Source organism: Pongo pygmaeus, chromosome 1 (assembly GCF_028885625.2).
Source record: "Pongo pygmaeus isolate AG05252 chromosome 1, NHGRI_mPonPyg2-v2.0_pri, whole genome shotgun sequence".
Lineage (NCBI taxonomy): Eukaryota > Metazoa > Chordata > Mammalia > Primates > Hominidae > Pongo > Pongo pygmaeus.
In genome coordinates, this window is record NC_072373.2 from 191,473,484 (window position 1) to 191,497,189 (window position 23,706).

Consider the following 23,706-nt stretch of genomic DNA (forward strand, 5'->3'; position numbering starts at 1 on the left):
CTGAAATTGCTCTCCCCATAGTCACCTAATTGCCAACCCAATGGATAGTTTTGAGTTCTATCTCACTTAAACTTTCTGTAGCAGAAGACACTGCTGATCATTCCTTCACCTTTTAAATCGACTCTCTCTCTTGAATCTGAGATTCCATTCTACCCTAGTTTTCCTCCTCCTTCTTTGGTTGTTTCTTCTCTTCTGTTCATCCCTTAAACATTACTCATCTTTAGCCCTCTTTCCTTTTCATTCTGTATTATAGCTTCTTCAGATGTCCAAGGACCCAAGAGTCCACTAATGGGTTTTGGAGAGGGAGTGTTCAGGAACCACCTAAAATTACATGCAAAATGTTTTGTGTTGTGTGTGTATGGGGGGGGAGGGGGGGATGTCCATAGCTTTTCAATAAAAATTAAAAATAGCTGTTCTCTACATTCCCCCTTAATGATTTAATGAACATTCATAGTTTCAGCTGTGACCTATACAATGATAATTTCCAAATCTGTATCTTTAGCTCAGGCCTTTACCACTCTCATATATCCAATGGCCTCCTAAAACTTCCATGCTCATCTCAAACTCAACTTGTCTAAAACTGAACTCTTCTTTTTTCCTTGCTTCTGACAGATATCCCTGCTGTAATCCATCCTTCTCAATGGTGTCAGCAACCTTTCTGGCAAGGTTGATCTTGTAACTTAAAATCCTTCAGCGAGCCCTTATTCTCCCAATATTATTAATAGTTGACATTTAGGCTGGGTGCGGTGGCTCCCACCTGTAATCCCAGCACTTTGGGAGGCAGAAGCTGGCAGATCACTGGAGGTCAGGCTGGTTCAAAACCAGCCTGGCCTACTTGGTGAAACCCTGTCTCTACTAAAAATACAAAAATTAGCCAGACATGGTGGCAGGCACCTGTAAAATCCCAGCTACTTGGCTGGCCAAGGCACGAGGATCACTTGAACCCAGGAGACGGAGGTCACAGTGAGCCAAGATGGCACCACTGAACTCCTCCTGCCTAGGTGACAGTGAGATTCTATCTTAAAAAAAAAAAAAAATTAAATAGCATTTATTCAGCACCTACTTAGGTGCTAAGCACCTTGTATCTATTCTTTCTAATGCTCAACAACTCTGTAAGTTAGCCAGAAAAATAAAGTCCAGACAGATGAAGAAGCTTGCCCAAGATCACAAGGTAAGTCATGAAGTCAAACTTGAACCCAGCTCTACCCAGTTCCAAAGCCTGATGCTTCCATTCAGGATAACAGTCAAACTTTTTAGCTTGGGAGCTAAGATCCATTATGATGGAATGCCTACCTACCACTCATCCTTCTACCTTTCCATAAAAATTTCCAGCCTTGTTTAAAAAATTTCCTGCAAATGGGGCAGGTTTTCTCTCAGTTCCATGCCTTTGCACATACTCTGTGAATATAGCTCTCCCCTTCTCTGACTACTCATTCTTCAGCATTCAACTCAACTATCCCCTCCTCCAGGAGCTTTTCCCATCTCCTACACACACTAGTTTGTGTGCTTATTGCACGGTATCACTGTTTACTTGTTTATCTGTCCTACTCTACTAGGAGAAATTTGAGAGTAGGCCTGACGTCAAATGAAAGCCTGCATTTGAGGTGCAAACTTCTATGTTCTGATCCAACACAGCCTACACACATAGTCCCAGTACATTATGAACCATTCAAAAAACAAGTGAGAGAAGAGCCTCTCCTGTTTCCAAAGGCCACAGAAAAATGACAAGTGCTTCAAGAAGCGCAGAAACACCAATCACCTGGAAATCTAAAAAGGACATACCACAGCTGACACATAAGGGAAATAGAGTTGGAATAGGCCTGTTTTGTGACCTCATGAAGTTTACAGAATAGGCCTGTTTTGTGACCTCATGAAGTTTACAATCTAATGGTGGAGAACAACATGTAAATAATTAACAATAACACCAAGCAAATAACACACCAGACACAAGCTGCACAAAATGACACTATAGCACAAGGATAGAGTTGATTAATCCTCACAGAGAGGTAGGAGGCGTTCATGGAAGGCGTGATAGAACTATACCTGATCTTAGACAAAAGGCTATGAAGTGAACGGTGTCTGAACTAAACCTTGGATAACGAGTAGGATTCTGGCAGCCCAAAAAGGGGTCAAAGGATTCCAAACTAAAAAAAAGCACAAGTAGGCTGGGCATAGTGGCTCACGCCTATAATCCCTGCACTTTCAGAGGTTGAGGTGTGTGGATCACTTGAGCTCAGGAGTTCAAGATCAGCCTGGGCAACATGACAAAACTCTGTCTCTACAAAAAATACAAAAATAAGCCAGGCATGGTGGCTTGCACCTGTGGTCCCAGCTACTTGGGTGACTGAGGTGGGAGGGTCACTTGAGCCCAGGAGACAGAGGTTGCAGTGAGCCAAGATTGTGTCGCTGCCCTCCAGCCTGGGTGACAGCAAGACCCTGTCTCAAAAAGAATTTTTTTTTTTTTTAATTTACAAAGCACAAGTAGTGATTTGGAGACATGCAAGTATACAGGATGAGTTTTAGGGAACGGTATGGCTATTACATGCATGACCATACCATGCAGTTAGCAGTGTGATGAGCAACCAGGCTAACAGAACAGCTAGCTAGGACCCAAAAAGCTACAGTAAGGAGTATGTACTTAATTAAGTAGACAAAGCAGAACCACTGAAATTTTCTGACCCACAGTATGTTTTGGGAAGAGTAATCTGGCTTTGGACTGAAGGCCACATTGTACCAGAAAGACACTAAGAAGCAGAAGAACCAGTTAGAAGTCTCCAGTGACAGACCAGGAAAAACATCTTGAAATAGCATGAATTAGGGCAGAGGCAGCAGGAAAGTAAAGAGGGCAGGTACCTCTACATTGCATGACAATGTAGAGGTAGAAACAATAGCCTTTAGCTATTTTAAATAGCCTTTTAAATAGCCTTTAGATGTGGTGGTGGGTAAGCAATGGCGGAGTTCAAGACAATTCTCATGCTTCTGGCCAGAGCAACTGGGAGGAGAGTAGAACTTCAAGATAACGAAAACAGAAAGAGGTTAACCATTTGGTGAGGGTACACTGGGTAAAGGAGAAGACAAAGAGTGAGGTGTTAGGAGGATCTTCTCACAGACAGTTGGAATCTTTGGTCTAGAGTTCAGAAGAGCAGTCAGAACTGAAGATAAGGAATTGGAATTAACAACTGAGAGCTGTGGCAAATAGAGAGCAAACAGCCTATTTCGACAAATGTTCCTAATCACCACTTAGCCCACATCATCTCTCTCTATTCAAAATCCTTTACGGATTGGATCACTTTAGTTTTAGAATTCAAAGCTCTCTACAACCCTATAAAATTCAATTGCAGTTTTTATTCACTGTTTTCGGTGGTTCGAGAAGATAACTGGTCTCTGACCTGAAGAAATTTACAGTCTATCTACCTTTCACTCTCCGCTGCATGACTCAACTGCAACCATTCCGATCTTCTTATTGTTTCCAAACATACCTTTCGCATCTGTCCTACTCTACTAGGAGCAACCTTTCCCCCAACTGGAATATCTACCATCTTCTCTTGGGGCTTATCTAACTTAGAACCTCCTTTCAAAGTCCAGCTGAAGTCTTGCTTCTGTTACACCTTTCCGGACATGTCAGCCACCTTTGGATGCCTATGGCACTTAAAAGTTTCTTCAATTTACTTAGCACTAAGCATATAAAACCTATCATTAGAAAGCTCTGTATCTAAGTCCATTTCTGTATCTGAACTGAGCTCTTTCAAGTCAAGATCCATGCTTTAAACTTCATTAAAGGCCAGCCAGGGGCAGTGGCTCACACCTGTAATCCCAGAACTTTGGGAGGCTGAGGTGGGTGGATCACTTGAGGTGAGGAGTTCAAGACCAGCCTGGCCAATATGGGGAACCTCGACTCTACCCAAAAAAAGACAAAAATTAGCCAGGTGTGGTGGTGCACGCATGTAATCCCAGCTACTCGGGAGGCTGACGCGAGAGAATCGCTTGAACTCGGGAGGCAGAGGCTGCAGTGAGCTGAGATTGCACCACTGCACTCCCACCTGGGTGGCAGAGTAAGATTCTGTCTTAAAAAAAAAAAAAAAAATTCATTAAAGGCCAGATGCAGTGGCTCACACCTGTAATCCCAGCATTTTGGGAGGCTGAGGTGGGCAGATCACTTGAGGTCAGGAGTTCGAGACCAGCCTGGACAATAGGGTGAAACCCCATCTCCACTAAAAATACAAAAATTAGCCAGGCAAGGTGGTGCACTCCTGTAATCCCAGCTACTCAGGAGGCTGAGGTAGGAAAATGGCTTGAACCTGGGAGGCGGAGGTTGTGAGCTGAGATTGTGCCAACTGCACTCCAGCCTGGGCAATAGAGCAAGACTCCATCTCAAAAAAAATTTTTTTTTCATTAAATATCCAACATTTAGGACAACCATAGGTATTGAAAAATATTCATTTAACAAATATATAATGACAGTCCTCTAGGTGTCAAGGTTATAGCTACAAGGACACATTAAGATGGTATTTTCAGGCCAGGCACTGTGGCTCACGCCTATAATCCCAGCACTGTGGGAGGCTGAGGTGGGCAGATCACCTGAGGTCAGGAGTTCGAGACCAGCCTGGCCAACATGGCGAAACCCCGTCTCTACTAAAAATACAAAAATTAGCCCGGAGTGGTGGCACAAGCCTGTAATCCCAGCTACTCAGGAGGCTGAGGCAGGAGAACTGCTTGGACCCGGGCGGCAGAGGTTGCAGTGAGCTGCGATTGCGCCACTGCAATCCAGCCTGGGTGACAGAGTGAGACTCCATCTCAAAAAAAGACTGCTTTTCAGCAGGGATCAGGTATTCCCACTCAGATATTCCCTCTACAGATTCAGCTTTCCTAAATTCTCCTTGCCACATCTGGATCCTGGGGATTTTGTACCACTTAATGTTCCCAATGTAAGCGCAAAGGAAACAGGTGAAATTGGAGGTCAAGCAATTAAAATGTGTTCAGCAATAATGTATAATGGCACAAACATTATAAATGATTGCTATCCTCAGAAGGCTACAAAAGTCTACTTTGGGAGATAAGGTGGAGCTCGATATTTATTGTGTTTATTATGTGTCAGGTGCTGTTTGAGGCCTATCTCATTTAGTATTTGACAATCCTCACAACTCTATCAAGTATGGTTATTCATGGTTCAGCAAATTCATGCTCAGAAAGACTTGTTAGTAATCTTCCCAAAGTCACGTAGTATATAGTAGAATTGAGATTCAAATTCAAGTCTGTCAGATCATAGACTTTTAACCTCCATAAATTTATTAGAAGACAATACAATGCAGTCCTATATAATCAAGGTAAAAGGAGAAGTACTAACTATAATAGGGATTCATGAAAGGTATTTATCACCAATGATTGGTGTAGGCTGAGAAAGTACCAATGAGGATTGAGATTTGGGGTTTTAAGGAAGTGACAACTGTAGAAGCTTCAATGCAAAATTAAAATTCTACCTTATTTCTGCCGGGTGTGATGGCTCATGCCTGTAATCCCAGCACTTTGGGAGGCTGAGATGGGTGGATCACTTGAGGTCAGGAGTTCGAGACCAACATAGCCAACATGGTGAAACCCCGTCTCCACTAAAAGTACAAAAATCAGCCAGGTGTGGTGGCACGCACCTGTAATCCCAGCTACTTGGGAGGCTGAGGCAGGAGAATCACTTGAACCTGGGAGGCAGAGGTTGCAGTAAGCCGAGATCGCCCCATTGCACTCCAGCCTGGGTGACAGAGCAAAGCAGGACTCTGTCTCAAAAAACAAAACAAAAAAAATTTACCTTATTTCTTAGGAAAACCTAATATTTATTATAATGATAATTCTTTGGACTATTGAGAATCAGAGAATAAAGGACAGAAGTGAGATAAAGAAATCCAGGGGTAAGTGTGGTAGCAAAAGAAGAGAGCCACAGTGAGAGGGAGGGACATATAAGAACACAAGAGGAAGAAAAGCTCAATAGTTCTTAGAGAATTCACGGGAATATCACAGTCAGAAAAACTAAGTATTTCATAAATATAAAGACAGAGTTTTAAGAGTCCTCAAAAATCATCTTAAAGATGAAGAAACCAAGGCCCAGAGAGATTAAATAATTTAGACAAGGTCACACAGGGGCAGAACTAGGTCTATAACTTGGATTTCCTGGTGTCTAATCTATGGTTCATACCTTTGCATGGCATTCATTTCCATTCTTTGAGCCTGAGTTTCATCTATAATTAGGCATTTGTCCTTTGTTGTTTTTAAAATTTTATTTATATTTCCAACTCTGCAAATAAAACGAGGAGTTAGGCCAATAGTTCCTAAATATCAGTCTGTAAACCAGCCATCTCAAAATCATCTGGGAAGCTGGTTTTTTTTGTTGTTTTTTTGAGACGGAGTCTCGCTTTGTCGCCCAGGCTGGAGTGCACTGGTGTGATCTTGGCTCACTGCAACCTCCACCTCCTGGGTTTATGCCATTCTCCTGCCTCAGCCTCCCGAGTAGCTAGGACTACAGGCGCCCGCCAGCATGCCCAGCTAATATTTTGTATTTTTTTTAGTAGAGACGGGGTTTCACTGTGTTAGCCAGGATGGTCTCAATCTCCTGACCTCGTGATCCGCCCACCTCAGCCTCCCAAAGTGCTGGGATTACAGACATGAGCCACCGTGACGGGCCTCTTTTTTTTTTTTGAGACAAGGTCTTGCTCTATCACCCAGGCTGGAGTGGATCCCGGCTCAATGAAATCTCTGACTCCCAGGCTCAAGCGATCTTCCCTCCTCAGCCACCCCCAACCCCACCCCCAGTAGCTGGGACTATAGGCGCATGCCACCACACCCTGCTAACTTGTATTTTTGGTAGAGATGGGGTTTCACCATGTTGCTCAGGCTGGTCTTGAACTCTTGACCTCCACTGATCCGCCCTCCTTGGCCTCCCAAAGCGCTGCGATTATAGGCATGAACCACCACACCTGGCTGATTTAGAGTCTGTTTTAATCCCTTTTTTAAGCAATGAGGTTTGAATAGTAATTTTATTGATCTTTATTTTTTTGAGACGGATCACTTGAGGTCAGGAACTCAAGACCAGCCTAGGCAACATGGCGAAACCCCATCTCTACCAAAAATACAAAAATTAGCCAGTTGTGGTGGTGCGTGCCTGTAATTCCAGCTACTTGGAAGGCTGAGGCAGGAGAATCATTTGAGCCCCTGAGGTGGAGGCTGCGGTGAGCCAAGATCATGCCACTGCACTCCAGCCTGAGCAACAGAGTAAGACTTCGACTCAAATAAAATAACATAACATAACATAACATAACATAACATAACATAACATAACATAACATAACATAACAAAACAAAACAAAACAAAATAAAATAAAATAAAATAAAATAAAATAGACCCTAAATCATGAAGTGATTGTGAGGAGTATATGATATGAAAGCACTTAGCCTAGTCTCTCACATATAATAAGTTAATAAATGCTAGCTGGTAGTTACAGTAGTAATATAATGTGAAAAGTATATAACATGAATATCCACTGCTAATCTTCATTCATTCTCCCTATACAAGTGATTTTATTTTATAGTGATATAAAAAAAGAAAAATAAAAAATGAGGTAACCGAGCTAGAGAAAGGTTAAGCAATGTCCCCAGTTGGTTTTGTTGTTAAGTGGTGGCGTAGGAACCCCATGTAGACAGTTGATGCCAAGCCCATTTTCTTAGCTATTAGTCTACAGTGCCTTTAGGGGATTATGTGGGATTGGAGGAGATGGGGCTACATTACGTTTTTGCCCTGAAACTTTCAATGAAGATTTTAGACTTTCCCATACTTCTCTGTTGGTTACAGGAAAGGCCCTTTTGCTATACGTTTATCTCCAAGCACTTTTAAGATATAGGCAATTCTTTCTTCTAGGTCCCAGGGAAGAAATCTCAATGATACAGGAAAGATAAAAAAAAAAAGTAGACCACTAAAACTGCCCCTCCTGTGCCCCAAGCATTATTGCTATGGCAGCTTTTTTTCCTCAAAAAGCACCTAAATACTTGGAAGCACTAGCCTAGGAGTCAGGAGACTGATCAGAACCCTAGTTCTGTTGCTCTCCTTCTCTGAGATTTTTCTAAGGTCTCCTCTTCATCAAACAACTAGTTACTTCAATTTTAATGAAAATCTGCCTATTTGGGTCATAATTTTGCTCCTTGTTAGAGACTCAAAGTATAAAATCAAAAGATAGTAGATTACCAAACCAGTGGTTCCCAAACTTAGATTTCATAGACCAATACATGTTCCACAATAAATCAGAAAGCCTAACAGAAGTTGTCAACTTTTCATTTTGCTAAGTAGGGATATCTTAAAAAACACACTACCATATAATAACAATTCTTTCATAAAATAAAGGATATTTTAACATTAGAAAGTAGGAAAGACAATTTCAGAATAAAAGACAATTCTTTAAGTTTAGCTTTATGAAAGACACACTACATTTTCTTTATCTTTTTTTTTTTCATTTTACAGAGAATTGATGTCTCTCAGTCTAGCACCAGTCTGTATACCCTACAATTTTGAAACCAAGGAAACCTACGGCCAAAAAGGTTAAGTCACTTGTTCAAGGCCACAGGACATTACTTAAATAATCATTATTTAATGATGTCTTATCAAGAGAGATCTAAGTCACAGCTAACATGACTCTTCCCCTAGCCTCTCTTATTTAGGTCCCTGACCCCAGATCATCTTTGAGTCTTTTTCTCTCTCTGTCACAGCTGGCAGAATAAAGTGTAAAAGAACTAGCAATAAGCCCCAAAGAGGAAACACAGGCCATGACTCCTCCCTCCTCCCCCCCATCCTCCCCCCAGTCTGCTCAGAGGTGGAATCCGTAACCAACCAACTTCTGCTAAAAATACACTCTGGACTTTCAGCACTATGCAACATACCTTAAAAGTGGTTTCCTGATACAGGCAGAAGCATAAGCATGAATTCAGTCTCTATAAAAAAGTCCTACACCCAAAGCTTGGGCTCTTAACTGCCAGTTACTGCAAGCTTAAGAAGTTCCCCAGGAAGTAGGGCACCCCAATCTATTCTACTGCACATTTTAACAAGCCCAAACGTTGTAACACCACAAGACTGCGAAGTCCATGCATTCCTATGAGTCAATGAGAGCAAGGGCTATTTGGGATGCTCAGGCCCGGACAAGGAAAAAAAAAAACTTCACATACTAACCCATACAGCACATGCGACAAACCAGGTGGGCGTTGAACTCGTGTTCATCTTGGTAACTCGGCCACATGGTGCCCCTATGTCTGCTGACCCCACCTAAAAGGAGGGGGTACCAAAGAACCTCCAGCTAGTGGCCTGTGCACCCTTTGCAGCTCCTCAAAAAGGGCTGTGAGGTATAGAGAGGAGACAGCAGAACAGAGAAGTGGCTCCACCCACCACTTCCTACTGACCTCCTTCTTCCCTTGAGGTCAGAGAGGAAGCTCCTCCCTAGGGCACTTCCAAAACCTGGGTCCATGTCTCAGGCATATAGCATGCTGCATGCTGTTCAAAAGTGGCACCAACTCTGTGTTTCCAGACCAATAGAGCGTACAGAGGGGAGAGCTCCATATGCAAAAGTCCAGTCAAGGTATGAAGTGAGTAAACCCGAGTAGGAAGAAACTGGTCTTTGAGTTACCCTCCATTTGCAGAGCAGAAGCTTTGTAATCTGGTGAATCTTAGTTGCAGGAGAGCTGGTGAGCTAAGTGGTTTACTGCCAAGTCAGGAACAGTGCATCCATTGCCCAACAACTTGCTCCTCAGGTGTGCCTCTTCTCAGGCAGAAGTACATATAAAGTGTTAACCAAATGAGAAGGTCTCATGATGGGAGAGACTATAATGGAGCAAGCTCATACACTCACTGTCCACTGCGAACAGATCCCTAGATTCCAAAGAGAGTTTCCCTTCCCCGCACTTACAGCTGCCCGAAGGGAAGAGTCAGTCACTCCCCAATGATTCCACCTGCTTTACAGAGTAGCCCCACCTCAGCCAGCCTTGCCTCTGCCAGCCTCCCAGGTAGATTATCACAGCAGATTTTATCAGCTTCAAAAATACCGTTTGCTTGTTGCTCCATTCTCTCCCCTCACAGCCAGGAATGGCATCCCAAAGTCCCCTTCTTCTTCCCAGATCCCTCTACTCTGTCTTTACAGTCAGTGCACTTAACTCAGCTGTGCCAGAAATCCTTTTATCCATCAGCAGAAGGCTGCCTGCTTGTTTGTCCAACTTGTTTTCCGAGTCTTGGCTAACTGTACCAGACACTGGAATGTTGAAGAAACACAATGAAGGGCTTTTTCATTCAGCTGGCCCAGCCCTTCTATTGGTTCTTCACAGTTCTAACCCAACCAGGGGACAGAAAAGTCCAGCCTCTGTGGGTGTCAGGACAGACACTGCAGCCCTGCCCCACACCACTCAAAAAGGCCCCGCTGCAGATAAGGGCCTAATCACTGGCCCTCTGCTCTAGCTCCCTAAATAGAACGACTTCTTCAGGCTAATGCTGCTTTCAATCCTGTTCCTGAAGGCAGGGAGGGAGGAGGGGCAGCACCTAGGAAAGCAAGTTTCCAGAGATTAGCCCAAAAGACTACAAATGAAAAAAACTAAATGCAAGCTTGCCTAGCAGACATTCAGTTTAAACAAGCCCTATGACCTGCCTCAGTTGCTTGACAACTACACTCCCAAGTGGGTATCCCTCCCACCTACAAACTGCTAATAATCCTGTTACTGCTTACTAATAAAGGTTCTCACAGCTGACTTTATCCCGCCTAGACTAAGCTCTCAGTCACCCTGATAACCTGTGACAATTGTACTCAGTTTGTCCCTCTTATAAGACTCTTTTTAGCCTTGGAGAGGAAGGGTCTTCCTAAAATTTGCCTCGTACTGGGAAAAGGAATGCATAAGAAATAGGGAAGAGAGAAAAAAAGGAATGAACATTTCCTGATTCATATTTAGTAACCTCTTCCTTTATCAGATTTAAATTCCCTGAGTGAGACTGAGTGCAGTGGCTCACGCCTGTAATCCTAGCACTTTAGGAGGCCAAGCAGGTAAACTGCCTGAGCTCAGGAGTTCGAGACCACCCTGGGGCCAACACGGTAAAATCCCGACTCTAACTAAAATACAAAAAAAATTAGCTGGGCGTGGTGGCACATGCCTATAATCCCAGCTACTTGGGAGGCTGAGGTGGGAGAATTGCTTGAACCTGGGAGGTGGAAGTTGCAGTGAGCTGAGATTGTGCCACTGCACTCTAGCCTGGGCCACAGAGCGAGACTCTCTCAAAAATAAAAAATAAAAAAATAAATTCTCTGAGTGTAGGGACTCTTTTGTCTCCATAACCCAATCTCTATCACTTTTAGAAGGTACTCAATAACCTAAGCTAAAATTAACTGAACATTTACTATAACTGTTAGTTCACAGTTAATGTGCTAAAAACTTTAAGTATCATTTCATTTAATCCCAACAATTCTCCAAGAAAGGTATTATCATTTCCATTTTAGAGATAAAAATTCTAGGACTTTAAAAGGTTAAATAACTTGACCAAGATTACATGCCCATCTGTCCAGCTCCAAAGCTGTGCTTCCTGTTATACCCTGCTGTCTCTGAGAAGGACCTAAACCAGAATAAACAAACTAAGGCATAGGAGTTGTATATGTAAGAAGGTGAAATATTCTTGGGAAGGGTAAGAAATAAAAACATTTAACTCGGCCAGGCACAGTGGCTTACGCCTGTAATGCCAGCACTTTGGGAGGCCAAAGTGGGCAGATCACTTGAGGTCAGGAGTTAGAGACCACCCTGGCCGACATGGCGAAACCCCACCTCTACTAAAAAAATACAAAAATTAGCCGGGCATGGCGGCACATGCCTGTAATTCCAGCTACCTGGGAGGCTGAGGCACGAGAATCACTTGAACTCCAGAGGCAGAAGTTGCTGTGAGCCGAGATTGCACCACTGCACTCCAGCCGGGGTGACAGAATGAGACTATGTCTCAAAATAAAAAATAAAAAAATACTTAACTGGCTGACTAGAGATTTAGGACACATCCAAAATGAACACATGTGGCAACTTCTAGAAATACTGAATTCACAGTCTCTAAAAATCAAAATAATAATTACTGGGTGAAGTTGGAGGAAAGTGAACCAAAATCTACCATCTCCTCAATTCCCTGGCACTCAAGCAGAACCTATTTCCCCTAACGGCACTGCAGACTGAGAAAAGTAGGGTAGAGTCTTGGGGACAAGGTCAGTCTACCTACAGGAGACAGGCCTTCCCTTCAAGTTCCCAAGAGGTCCTGAGCCTCAAGAAGAGGCAAGTTCTGCTGCAATGGAGGACAGGACTTTGATTAGGACAGTCAGCTCTTAATTATCCAGAGGAGATGGGCCAGTACAGTCATCCGAGCCATTCCCCTTCTTTTTTTCCCAACCTTCTGTCATTTCCTGTTAAAGGTAGGAAAAAGTTTAAGTCTGGCTGCTACCTGCAGATCTTGAAAAGGGTGAGTGGAGGGAAGAGGTTCAGGCCAGTATTTCCACATGTGGTCAGAAGTTATCTGAGAATTGACAGCTACTGGCTTTCTTACAGAAACAAAGAAAATTGAAGGTATATACTTAATGTCTTTCCTAAAATGCCAAAATCACCCACTATTAAGGATATAAAAGACACAAACATCTTTCTAACGTATAAGACAGTGATCATAATATATCACCTACTTTTTATATACCTCTGCATTGGCTTCTGTCACATTTCTTTTTTTTGAGACAGAGTCTTGTTCTGTTGCCCAGGCTAGAGTGCAATGGCTTGATCTCGGCTCGCTGCAACCTCCGCCTCTCGGGTTCAAGCGATTCTCCTGCCTCCGCTTCCCAAGTAGCTGGGATTACAGGCGCCCACCACAGCACCTGGCTAATTTTTGTATTTTTAGTAAAGACAGGGTTTTGCCATCTTGGCCAGGCTGGTTTTGAACTCCTGACCTCATGATCCACCTGCCTCAGCCTCCCAAAATATCAGGATTACAGGCATGAGCCACCACACCCGGCATGTCACATTTCTTAATTACTAACTATAAAGCCAGGCCGGGTGCCGGTGGCTCAGGCCTGTAATCCCAGCACTTTGGGAGGCCGACGTGGAGGATTGCTTGAGTCCAGGAGTTCGAGACCAGCATGGGCAACATGGAGAAACCCGGTCTCTATATATGAAAATTTTTTTAAATTTAAAAAATTAAAAAATAAGGACAATTACTGTTTCATCCCAACAGTTCACAGGAAAGTACTATATCTTCAATGTTATCTTATGTGAAAAAATTCTAATAATGATGGTAAATAATCACATATTCCTTACCACATGCAGAATGTGTTCTAAGAACTAAGTCAAGGCTGGGCGTGGTGGCTCATGCATGTAATCCCAGAACTCTGGGAGGCCAAGATGGATGGATCACTTGAGGTCAGGAGTTCAAGTCCAGCCTGGCCAACATGGTAAAACCCCAGCTCTAGTAAAAATACAAAAATTAAACTGGGCGTGGTGGCAGACACCTGTAATCCCAGCTACTCGGGAGACTGAGGCAGGAGAATCGCTTGAACCAGGAGGCAGAAGTTGCAGTGAGCTGAGATTACGCCACTGCACTCCAGCCTGGGCGACAAAGCAAGACTCCATCAAAAAAGGGAGCAAGGGAGGGAGGGAGGGAGGGAGGGAGGGAGGGAAGGAGGGAAAGAAGGGAGAGAGGGAGGGAGGGAGGGAGGGAGAGAGGGGAAAACAACTAAGTCAAAACAACCAAGCAGCAAAATTAAACCCATTTTGCAGATGAGGAAACAGAGGCCCAGATAAATTAACGTCACTCAACCAGTAGTGGCAGAACTAGGATAAAAACATAGGCAATCTGACTCCAGACTCTCAACCTGCTCTCAACCACAATTCCATATGACTTCCAAGAACAGGCCAGATGATCGAACTGAATCAGAATCACAGAAAGTTAGAGACCTTAGTCTTTTTTCTTCTCAAACAGCCTAGAAATTTGAAGACCAGAGGAAGTAAGTGACCAGTCCAACATGTAAGCAGAAGAGCAATAGCTTAGAGCCTAGATCTTCTGATTCCAAGTTAAGTAGTTTTTCTACTACACCATACAAATCTTTAAGAAAAAAAAAATGCAAAGGAAAGAAAAAGAGCCAGGCATGGTAGAGGGTGCCTATAGTCCCAGCTACTTGGGAGGCTAAGGTGGGAGGAGGCTTGAGCCCAGGAATTCAAGTTCAGGCTGGGCAAAATAGCAAAACCTCGTTTCTTTAAAAAAAAAAAAAAAAAAGGAAAGGAATGGAAAAGATAAAGACTCTACCTTGATTAAACATTCTAATGCTTTAGATATTTGAGCAAAGACATGTTAGATATATGACCATTTATTCAAATATTTGAGTCCCTTTTATGTGCTTAACTAATTTGTAGATGACACAAATGGAGGACACACAGCTATTGCCATAAATGGAAGAATTAAAGCTCAAAGAAATCTCAAAAGGTTAGAAGCCTGCACCAAATCTCACAGGACAAAATTTAACTAGAATACCTGTAAGTCTTTTTTTTTTTTTTTTTCTCCTGAGATGGAGTCTCACTCTGTTGCCCAGGCTGGAGTACAGGGGTGCAATCTTGGCTCACTGCAACCTCTGCCTCCCGGGTTCAAGCGATTCTCCCGCCTCAGCCTCCTGAGTAGCTGGGATCACAGGCGCACACCACCACACCCAGCTAATTTTTTAATTTTTTGGTAGAGATGGGGTTTCACCATGTTGGCCAAGCCGATCTCAAATTCCTGACCTCAAGTGATCCCCATGCCTTGACCTCCCAAAGTGCTAGGATTATAGGTGTGAACCACCATGCCTGGCTCTAGGATACCTATAAGTCTTACGCTGAAGTTCAAGAAAACCAAAGGCATAGCAGCGAATGGAAGGGAGACAACAACAATTCATGTACAAGGTTTGGCCATTTTATAATTGATCTTAGGTTTAATATAACCCAATAGTATGATAAAGGGAACTGCTTTAAATAAAAAAACCCAGGATGGGGAGGTGAGGGAATGCAATCTTAGATTGTACTTCATATAGTTTGGATCCAGGGATTATGGCTGTTCCTCCTAGTGGGATGTTGAAAATGGAGAGAACTTTAAAAGATCATATTATCCAACTCCTTCACTTTACAGGTAAAGAAAACAAGACCCTAGAGAGGAAAAAAACCATAAAGCTCTTTTCCTGCTTACAGTATCACAATGTGAGATTTAATAAAATAAAACACAGGGCAACTCTGTATCATCTAATTAACCTATACTGAGCATCCTACCTTAGATCACACATTAAACTCAACCAAACCCTCTTAATAGACAAATGAACAGGGCATGGTTCCTGCTACAGTTTACAGCTAGTGCCGTCTTTAATTTTTTATTCAAGTTAATATTTACTGATTTTTTTTTTTTTTAGACGGAGTTTCACTCTTGTTGCCCAGGCTGGAGTGGAATGGTGAGATCTCGGCTCACTGCAACCTCCGCCTCCCCAGTAGCTAGGATTACAGGTATGCGCCACTACATCCCACTAATTTTGTATTTTTTAGTAGAGACAGGGTTTCTCCATGTTGGTCAGGCTGGTCTCGAACTCCCGACCTCAGGTGATCTGCCCGCCTCAGCCTCCCAAAGTGCTGGGATTACAGGTGTGAGCCACTGCACACGGCCATATTTACTGACATCTGTTTTGCCTCAGACACTGGAGATACTGAGGTGAGTAATAGTCCCTGTTTTCACCTGTAATCCCAGCACTTTGGGAAGCCAAGGTGGGCAGATTATGAGGTCAAGAGTTCGAGACTAGCCTGACCAACATGATGAAACCCTGTCTCTACTAAAAATAGAAAAATTAGCAGGGTGTGGTGGCGTGCACCTGTAATCCCAGCTACTCGGGAGGCTGAGGCAGGAGAATCGCTTGAACCTGGGTGGCAGAATTTGCAGTGAACCAACATCGTGCCACTGTACTCCAGCCTGGGTGACAAAGCGAGACTCAGTGTCAAAAAGAAAAAAAAAGAGTCCCTGTTTTTAATTAGTAAGGAGAGAAGGGCAAGCTAAGCAAGATGACAACACAGGTTTCAATAAGTAGTGTTAACAGGGTGCTACTGGAGGAACTCGTATTTCAGTCAAGGAAGGCTTTCCAGAGGCAGTAACTACTTACCCTAAAGGACAAGCATCCATTAGTAGAGCCATGAGTTTTTAAATGATGCTGGAGTCCTGGATGCTTATAAGGCCAAGATAGGAAATAAAACCAGTGAAACAGGAGCGGAGTAGATTTAATTTAAAAAAAACAAAAAACAAAAAACAAAAAAAAAACCCTTTTATATTTCTCTTCTTTTTTTTTTTTTTTTTTTTTTTGAGACGGACTCTCATTCTGTTGCCCAGGCTGGAATACAGTGGTGTGATCGCAGCTCACTGCAACCTCCACCTCCTGAGTTCAAGCTGTTCTCCTGCCTCAGCCTCCCAAGTAGCTGGCATTACAGGCACCTGCCATCACACCAGCTAATTTTTGTATTTTTAGTAGAGATGGGGTTTCACCATGTTGACCAGGCTGATCTCGAATTCCTGACCTCAGGTGATCCACCCACCTTGGCCTCCCAAAGTGCTGGAATTACAGGCGTGAGCCACCATGCCCAGCCTGCATCTGGTTTATTTCTATGTTGTGTTTTATTGCAGAGAATCAATTTTTAGACAAGATTGGGCATGTTCAGGGTGGTATGGCCGTAGACAAGAATCAATTTTTAGGAACTGATTCACACAAATAAATAGAAACAAATAATAACAGCTTCACAGTTTGCCTAATAATCTCAGGACATTATTCAAATAAATTGAGACGAGAACCTGAAAGAATAGCACAAGTATTTGTTTCAAAGCCAGTTACCTTCAGTGTTTAAAACTATGAACATTCTTCGGCCAGGCACGGTGGCTCACACCTGTAATCCCAGCACTTTGGGAGGCGGAGGCAGGTGGATCACCTGAGGTCAGGAGTTCGAGACCAGCCTGACCAACATGGAGAAACCCCGTCTCTACTAAAAATACAATATTAGCCGGCTGTGGTGGCACATGCCTGTATTACCAGCCGGGAGACTGAGGCAGGAGAATCACTTGAACCCGGGAGGCGGAGCTTGCGGTGAGCCGGGATTGTGCACCATTGTACTCCAGCCTGGACAACAAGAGCAAAACTCCGTCTCCAAAAAAAAAAAAAAGAAAGAAAGAAAGAAAGAAAAAAAACAACTACGAACATTCTTCATAATATGTAAACACAAATAGAAAAGTGAGACAAAAGAACAGAAACTTCTGGTACACACACTAAACCAGTATTACAGTATTACTACATAGAGAGGAGTTACCCACTTCACTATTATAATAGTTCAGTTAACACCTGAGCTCATACAACTGAGCTCTGCCTGAATCATTATTATTACTATTATTAGGCACAGGACCTACGTTCTATAGTTTGTTCTGCAATAGTGTATGTAACTCCAATTAAAAAAAAAAGACTAGATCAGAAGAAACGATCTTTGTGTTTTTAATCAAGTGTACATTTATTAATAGTACAAATATATACACAGAGACGGTGGAAAAACTGTATTCTGTGATGTCCAACTGGCAGGTAATTAGAGTGTACATATTATTTTTAAAAATACATTTTTAAATAAATGAAATGCATCTTAAAATTGCAATTATAATAAAATGGGTACAGAATCTCGTAACTCCACAGAAGATATGGAATCCATAGTCTCCAATTGAAAAACGACATCTCTCATTTTACAGATAAAGCGAACATAGCACATTCCCGATATAACTATTTGGTATTAGAATGAAAGTTGTTTCATAGAAATAAAAAGCTTTTACAATGTATCTTTTTATTTCAATTACTTTATGGCTGTTTATGAAATTAACATTTCTAAACATAAAAAAGAAAGCACTTAAAATACAGAGTGATAGCTCTTAAGTCCCATAAAAGTCCTATACTGAAGATAAACTTTAAAAATATTAACAACTAATTAGTTATTTAATGTTTAGAAATGGCATTACCATAATGCACAAGGAAAGAAAAGCAGCAGCCTCCACCTAAATGATATTATATTTATTTTCTCATTACATGTGAAATAGTAAATAGGACCAAACAACTTAAGCCTGCCTATCTCTTTCTTTCTAAGTTCAAATACAGGAAAGCCACTTTGAGGTGGCTTTTTTAAAAACACCACCACACAATCAAACACACTTCTAAAATGTCTGTCTTTGTTTTTGCTGATATAGATGCACACTAGGATCTGAATATTTAGTCAAAAGCTTTTCTGGGACTTACTGGAAAGGACACTGGGGAATGATTGAATCTAATTCTAATTCTGTCAGGCGTTCGTGAACTTTTAATAGAAAGCTAAATAATAAGCCATCAAATCCCCACCTTAACTTGTAAGATACACTATAAAAAGTGTCTACATACCTTAGTTTGAAGGTAGTGAGCCCATCACAATGAGAGTACTGAAGGCAATGAGACCCAAGGGTATACACTCCAGTAAAAGTTAGACCATATGAATCCTCAACCATGGAGACTCAGAATCAGCCAAACTCAGGGCTGATCCCTGCTCTGAGTGTTTAGAAGTCAACAGAACATAACTAATAGCAATATGGGAAGAATGAGGGTTCCGGTGCCATTACAAAATAAAAATTTTTTTAATTATCAAAGCCAGATTCCCTAGGGAAGAGAGGGATTAACTTCCTTGCATTGAACAAGACGATTTGGATACACAGCCAAACTGTGTAGGAACAGTATCAATGACATCAAAGAGAACACAGACACCCAGTGTTCCAGGATGCCCCTCAGCAAGGACACCGCACGACCCCTTCCGCTGACTGACCCTTCCTCCTCTGCCTTTTCTCACCCCAAAACACATCAAGTTAACAGAAACTTCTCCAACCCAAATCCATACCTGGAGGAGGGTAAAAAAGTTACTGTATGTTTTCAGTTAAAAACAAGGGTCCAAGAAATCACTCTGAGATTGAGAAAGTAAAGAAAGAGCTCAGTTCTCTGAGGAAAGACTAAGTCAGCATAGCAGCCACTTCCCTTCAGTTTCGAGCCCAGTCATCACCTCATCTAACCAGCACTCTCCAGACAGACTCACAGAACAGAAAAGAGCACCACCCCCATCCCAAAGTGGCCCCAGGGCAGACCAGCTTCTTCATTATACTCACACACACATACTCTTAAGTCTGACAGCACCCCAGCTGAAGGACGTACTGGCCCTTTAAGGAAAGCAACTGGGAAGACCTCCATCATTCACCCCACCCTCAAAAGCCCCACAGTAGATTTAAAGAATAACTGGGTACCAGTTAGTTACCTGCTCTACCTCTGGCATGCCTCTTCCAGTATAGAACACCAGCAACTCCAAGAACGTGAGTCAAAATAAAGATGGTTGGTGGTAAATAAGATGAATCTAAGAGGGGCATTTCCAGGCCCGTCCTTTCTCCTCCCTTGAGTTAGCCACAAGCTCTGCGCAGGCCTCTGGATGCCTTTCTCCTGAGGTTACTGCTGTCCTGTACTATCAGCAGAGGCAGAGGCCAGAGCTTAGTGTTGTCAGAAACTTCCTGGCAGCTTCTCCTCCATCTCGCCTCTGACTGTTTTTCAGCAGGCATTAGTAGACTGGGACTAAAACTGTACAGTGTATCTCAGACAAAGCCCAGGAAACAACTGGCCAGTGGGGGAGGGGAAAGGGAAGAAGGAACAAGGAGAGTGAAAAGGAGCGCCTAAGCCAGTGTCAAGCTGACTCAAACCTCTATCTTTGGCATCGTCTGCTCAGCTTAAATAAACAAACCTCAGACCCTTCTACAAGAAGGGAGGGTGTCAGAGGACATCATACTCTTAACTTTCCATTCCCAGCCTGCCTGGAAGGCCAGACTTCAGGATGTAGCCAGAAGAAAAAAGTCACAGAAGCATTAGGGAACCTCTTGTGGGGAGGAAGCAAAGTACATGAGGATGTATGAGCACCACAGGTATGCTGGAGTTGTCAGAGGGCAAACCCTCCATACCCACAACCCGGGAGGAGAAGCAAGGGGCCTGAACATCAGTCCAGGGAGGATACATACAGAGCAAGCTCCCATGAAGCAGACCTGACATCTAGCTGTGATGAAGATCAGCAAGGAGAGCAAACTGCTCATTTAGGGGGTACTTTTCAAGGGTTAAAAAAATCCATCTGGCTGGGCGCAGTGGTTCATGGCTGTAATCCCAGCACTTTGGAAGGCACGATCTCAGTTCACTGCAACCTCTGCCTCCCGGGCTGAAGCAATTCTCCTGCCTCAGCCTCCTGAGTAGCTGGGATTACAGGTGGATGCCACCGCACCCAGCTAATTTTTATATTTTTAGTAGAGATGGGGTTTCACCATGTTGGCCAAGCTGGTCTCAAACTCCTGACCTCAAGCAATCCTCCTGCCTTGGCCTCCAAAGGTGCTGGGATTACAGGCATGTGCCACTGCGCCCAGCCTTAGACCAGAGGACCCAGCAATCTCACTCCTGGGTATCTATCCAAGAAAAACAGAAATGTATATCCACACAAAGACCTGTATATGAATGTTTGCAGCAGCATTATTCATAACATAAAAAACTGGAAACAATCCAAATGTCCATCAACTGGTAAATGTATAAACAAATTGTTCATCCATATAATGGACTACCTATTCTGCAATAAAATAGAACAAAACTACTGATACATACAACAACACAGATGATTCTCAAAACTATTATGCTACATAAAAAAAGCCAAACACAAAAGGCTACATACCATATGATTCCATTTATATAACTTTCTAGAAAAGCAAAACTATACAACTAGAAATGGAAGAGGCTGAGAATGAGGGAAAGAAATTGACTAAAAGGATCACAAAAGAACCGTAGGAGAGGATGGAAATGTTCCTTATGTTGATTGTGGTGGTGGTTCCATGACTGTATACATTTGTCCAAACTCACTAAATCAGGCCAGATGCAGTGGCTCATGCTTGTAATCCCTGCACTTCAGGAGGCTGAGGCAGGAGGATCACTTGAGCCCAGGAGTTCAGGACCAGACTGAGTAACACAGTGGGACCCCATTTCTACAAAAAAATTTTAAAATTTAGCCAGATGAGATGGTATGCGTGTATAGTCCCAGCTACTGGGGAGGCTGAGGTGGGAAGATTGCTTGAGCCCAGGAATCAAGGCTGCAGCAAGCCATGATCATGCCACTGCACTCCAACCTTTTTATTTGAGACAAAGTGAGACCCTGTTTACTTATTTCTAGAGTACCTATTACACTATGATATAGATAAAGATGCTATAGTCTCACAAGCTTTAAAAAATGAAAATTGCTTTATATATCTGTCAAGTTTATTTTTTTCTAATAATAGGGAAGGGTTTTACTTTTTTTTCTATGTGAAATCTTTATTTATTTATTTATTTATTATTTTCCTTTTGCTTTTTCCTAGAGCTCGCTGAAGCAAAAGGAAAGAGTTTTAGATGTGAATAACCTACTACCCAGAAAAATAATAAAGGGGCCTTGATGGGAGCACTAATACAATGGGAACTTTTAAATCTGGCAATAAGATCATCTACAATTTTGTGCTAACCTACATTTCACTCATCAAATATTTACTTCATACTATGTGCCAGGTCATGTTCCAGGTACCAGAAACAATAGCAGTAAACAAAACAAAGACCTTGCTCTCACAGAACTTACATACTAGTAGGAGAAGAAAGAAAAGAAATATAAACAGGTAAATACATAGCTTGTCACATAAATGCTATAGAAAATACTAAAGGAGACGAAGAGGAGATGGAGTGTCAATGTCAATGGGGGAACGTTTACTTTTTTTTTTTTTTTTTTTTTTTTGAGACAGAGGCTTGCTCTGTTGCCCAGGCTGGAGTGCAGTGGCATGATCTTGGCTCACTGCAACCTCTGCCTCCCAGGTTCAAGCGATTCTCCTGCCTCAGCCTCCCAAGCAGCCGGGACTACAGGCACATGCCACCACACCTAGCTAATTTTTCTATTTTTAGTAGAGATGGGGTTTCACCATACTGGCCAGGCTGGTCTCGAACTCCTGACCTCGTGATCCAACTGCCTTGGCCTCCCAAAGTGCTGGAATTATAGGCGTGAGCCACTGCGCCCGGCCAGCGCCCTGCCAAGTTTACGGTTTTATATATAGGATGGTCAGAGAAGGCTCTTCTAATAAGGTGACATCTGAGCAGATAAAGAATATGAGGCCAGGCGTGGTGGCTCACACCCGTTATCCCAGCACTTTGGGAGGCCGAGGCGGGTGGATCACGAGGTCAGGAGACTGAGACCATCATGGCTAACACCGTGAAACCCCGTCTCTACTAAAATTACAAAAAATTAGCTGGGCGTGGTGACGGTCGCCTGTAATCCCAGCTACTCGGGAGGCCGAGGCAGGAGAATGGCTTGAACCCGGGAGGCAGAGCTTGCAGTGAGCCGAGATTGCGCCACTGCACTCCAGCCTGGGAGACAGAGTGAGAGTGCATCTCAAAAAAAAAAAGAATATGAGCAAACAAGTCATGTGGCTATCTGGAATGGATAAGCCAAAGAACAAGTGCAAAGTCCTTGAGGCAGAATTACGTTTGTTATGTTCAGGGAACACCAAAGAACCTAGAATGGCTGGACCTGAAAGAGGAAAGGAAAGAGTATCAGAATAGGAGGCCAGAAACGAGGTCAGATCACCTATGGCTGTATAGATCATTGTAAAGCCTCTGGCTTTTATTCTAGGTGAAACGGGAAGCCATTGGAGGGCTTTGTGTGAGACAGTAACATGATTTAACTTAGGTTTTAAAAGGATTGCTCAGCCTGGCACGGTGAATCACGCCTGCAATCCCAGCACTTTGGGAGACCGAGGCAGGTGGATCGTGAGGTCAAGGGCTCGAGACCATCCTGACTAACACTGTGAAACCCCATCTCTACTAAAAATATTAAAAATAAGCCGGGCATGGTGACACGCGCCTGTAGTCCCAGCTACTCAGGAGGCTGAGGCAGGAGAAACGCTTGAATCCAGGAGGCGGAGGTTGCAGTGAGCCAAAATCACGCCACTCCAGCCTGGGCGACAGAGCGAGACTCTGTCTCAAAAAAAAAAAAAAAAAAAAAAAAAGGATCGCTCTTTTTCCTATGTTGAGATCATACTACTGAGAGATAAGAGTGGGCACAGGGAAACCAGCTATAATGCCAGTATAATAATTCAAGTGAAAATTGGTGGCTACAAAATGATGGGTGGAGCCAGAGTGTGGCCGCAGAGGTGGTAAGATGTGTTCAAATTCTGTAATAATTACAAAGAAGGAATCATCTCTGTTTGCGTATAGATTGGTTGTGGAATGAGCAGGGAAAGAATAAAAAATAACTCCAAAATGTTGGCCTGAGAAATTGAAAGGACAGAACTGCTATTTCCTGAGATGGGGAAGATTGGTACCAGAGATGCAGAGGGTTTGGGGTTCATTGGTGGCTGTTTGTTTTTTGGGGGGCAGGGTAGAAATGTCCTTTTGAATATATTAGGTTTGAAATGCCTAAAGACATTCAAGTGAAACTTCCTTGTTTCTTTTGGTAGAAACTGGGTTTTGCCACATTGCCTAGGCTGGTCTCAAACTCCTGGCCTCATGTGATCCTCCTTCCTTGGCCTCCTAAAGTGCTGGGATTACAGGCTTGAGCCACCATGCCCACCCCTCA

General features: G+C 43.0%; 1 protein-coding gene across 6 annotated transcripts in view; it reads right to left on the reverse strand.

The window, feature by feature from the left end:
- LOC129040038 (microtubule-actin cross-linking factor 1) overlaps positions 1-23,706 on the reverse strand; it is a 379,189-nt gene that overhangs the window by 260,996 nt on the left and 94,487 nt on the right. For 3 of the 6 annotated variants that reach the window (XM_054493981.2, XM_054493965.2, XM_054493908.2), the window contains exon 1: positions 19,357-19,788. The exons of 2 other annotated variants lie outside the window; for them this stretch is intronic. In XM_054493981.2, coding sequence (XP_054349956.1) covers positions 19,357-19,465 — 109 coding nt within the window. In that variant the 5' untranslated portion in view covers positions 19,466-19,788. Of the gene's footprint in view, positions 1-19,356; positions 19,789-23,706 lie in introns of those variants that run through there. One more of the 6 variants, XM_063665705.1, reaches the window with a different exon arrangement.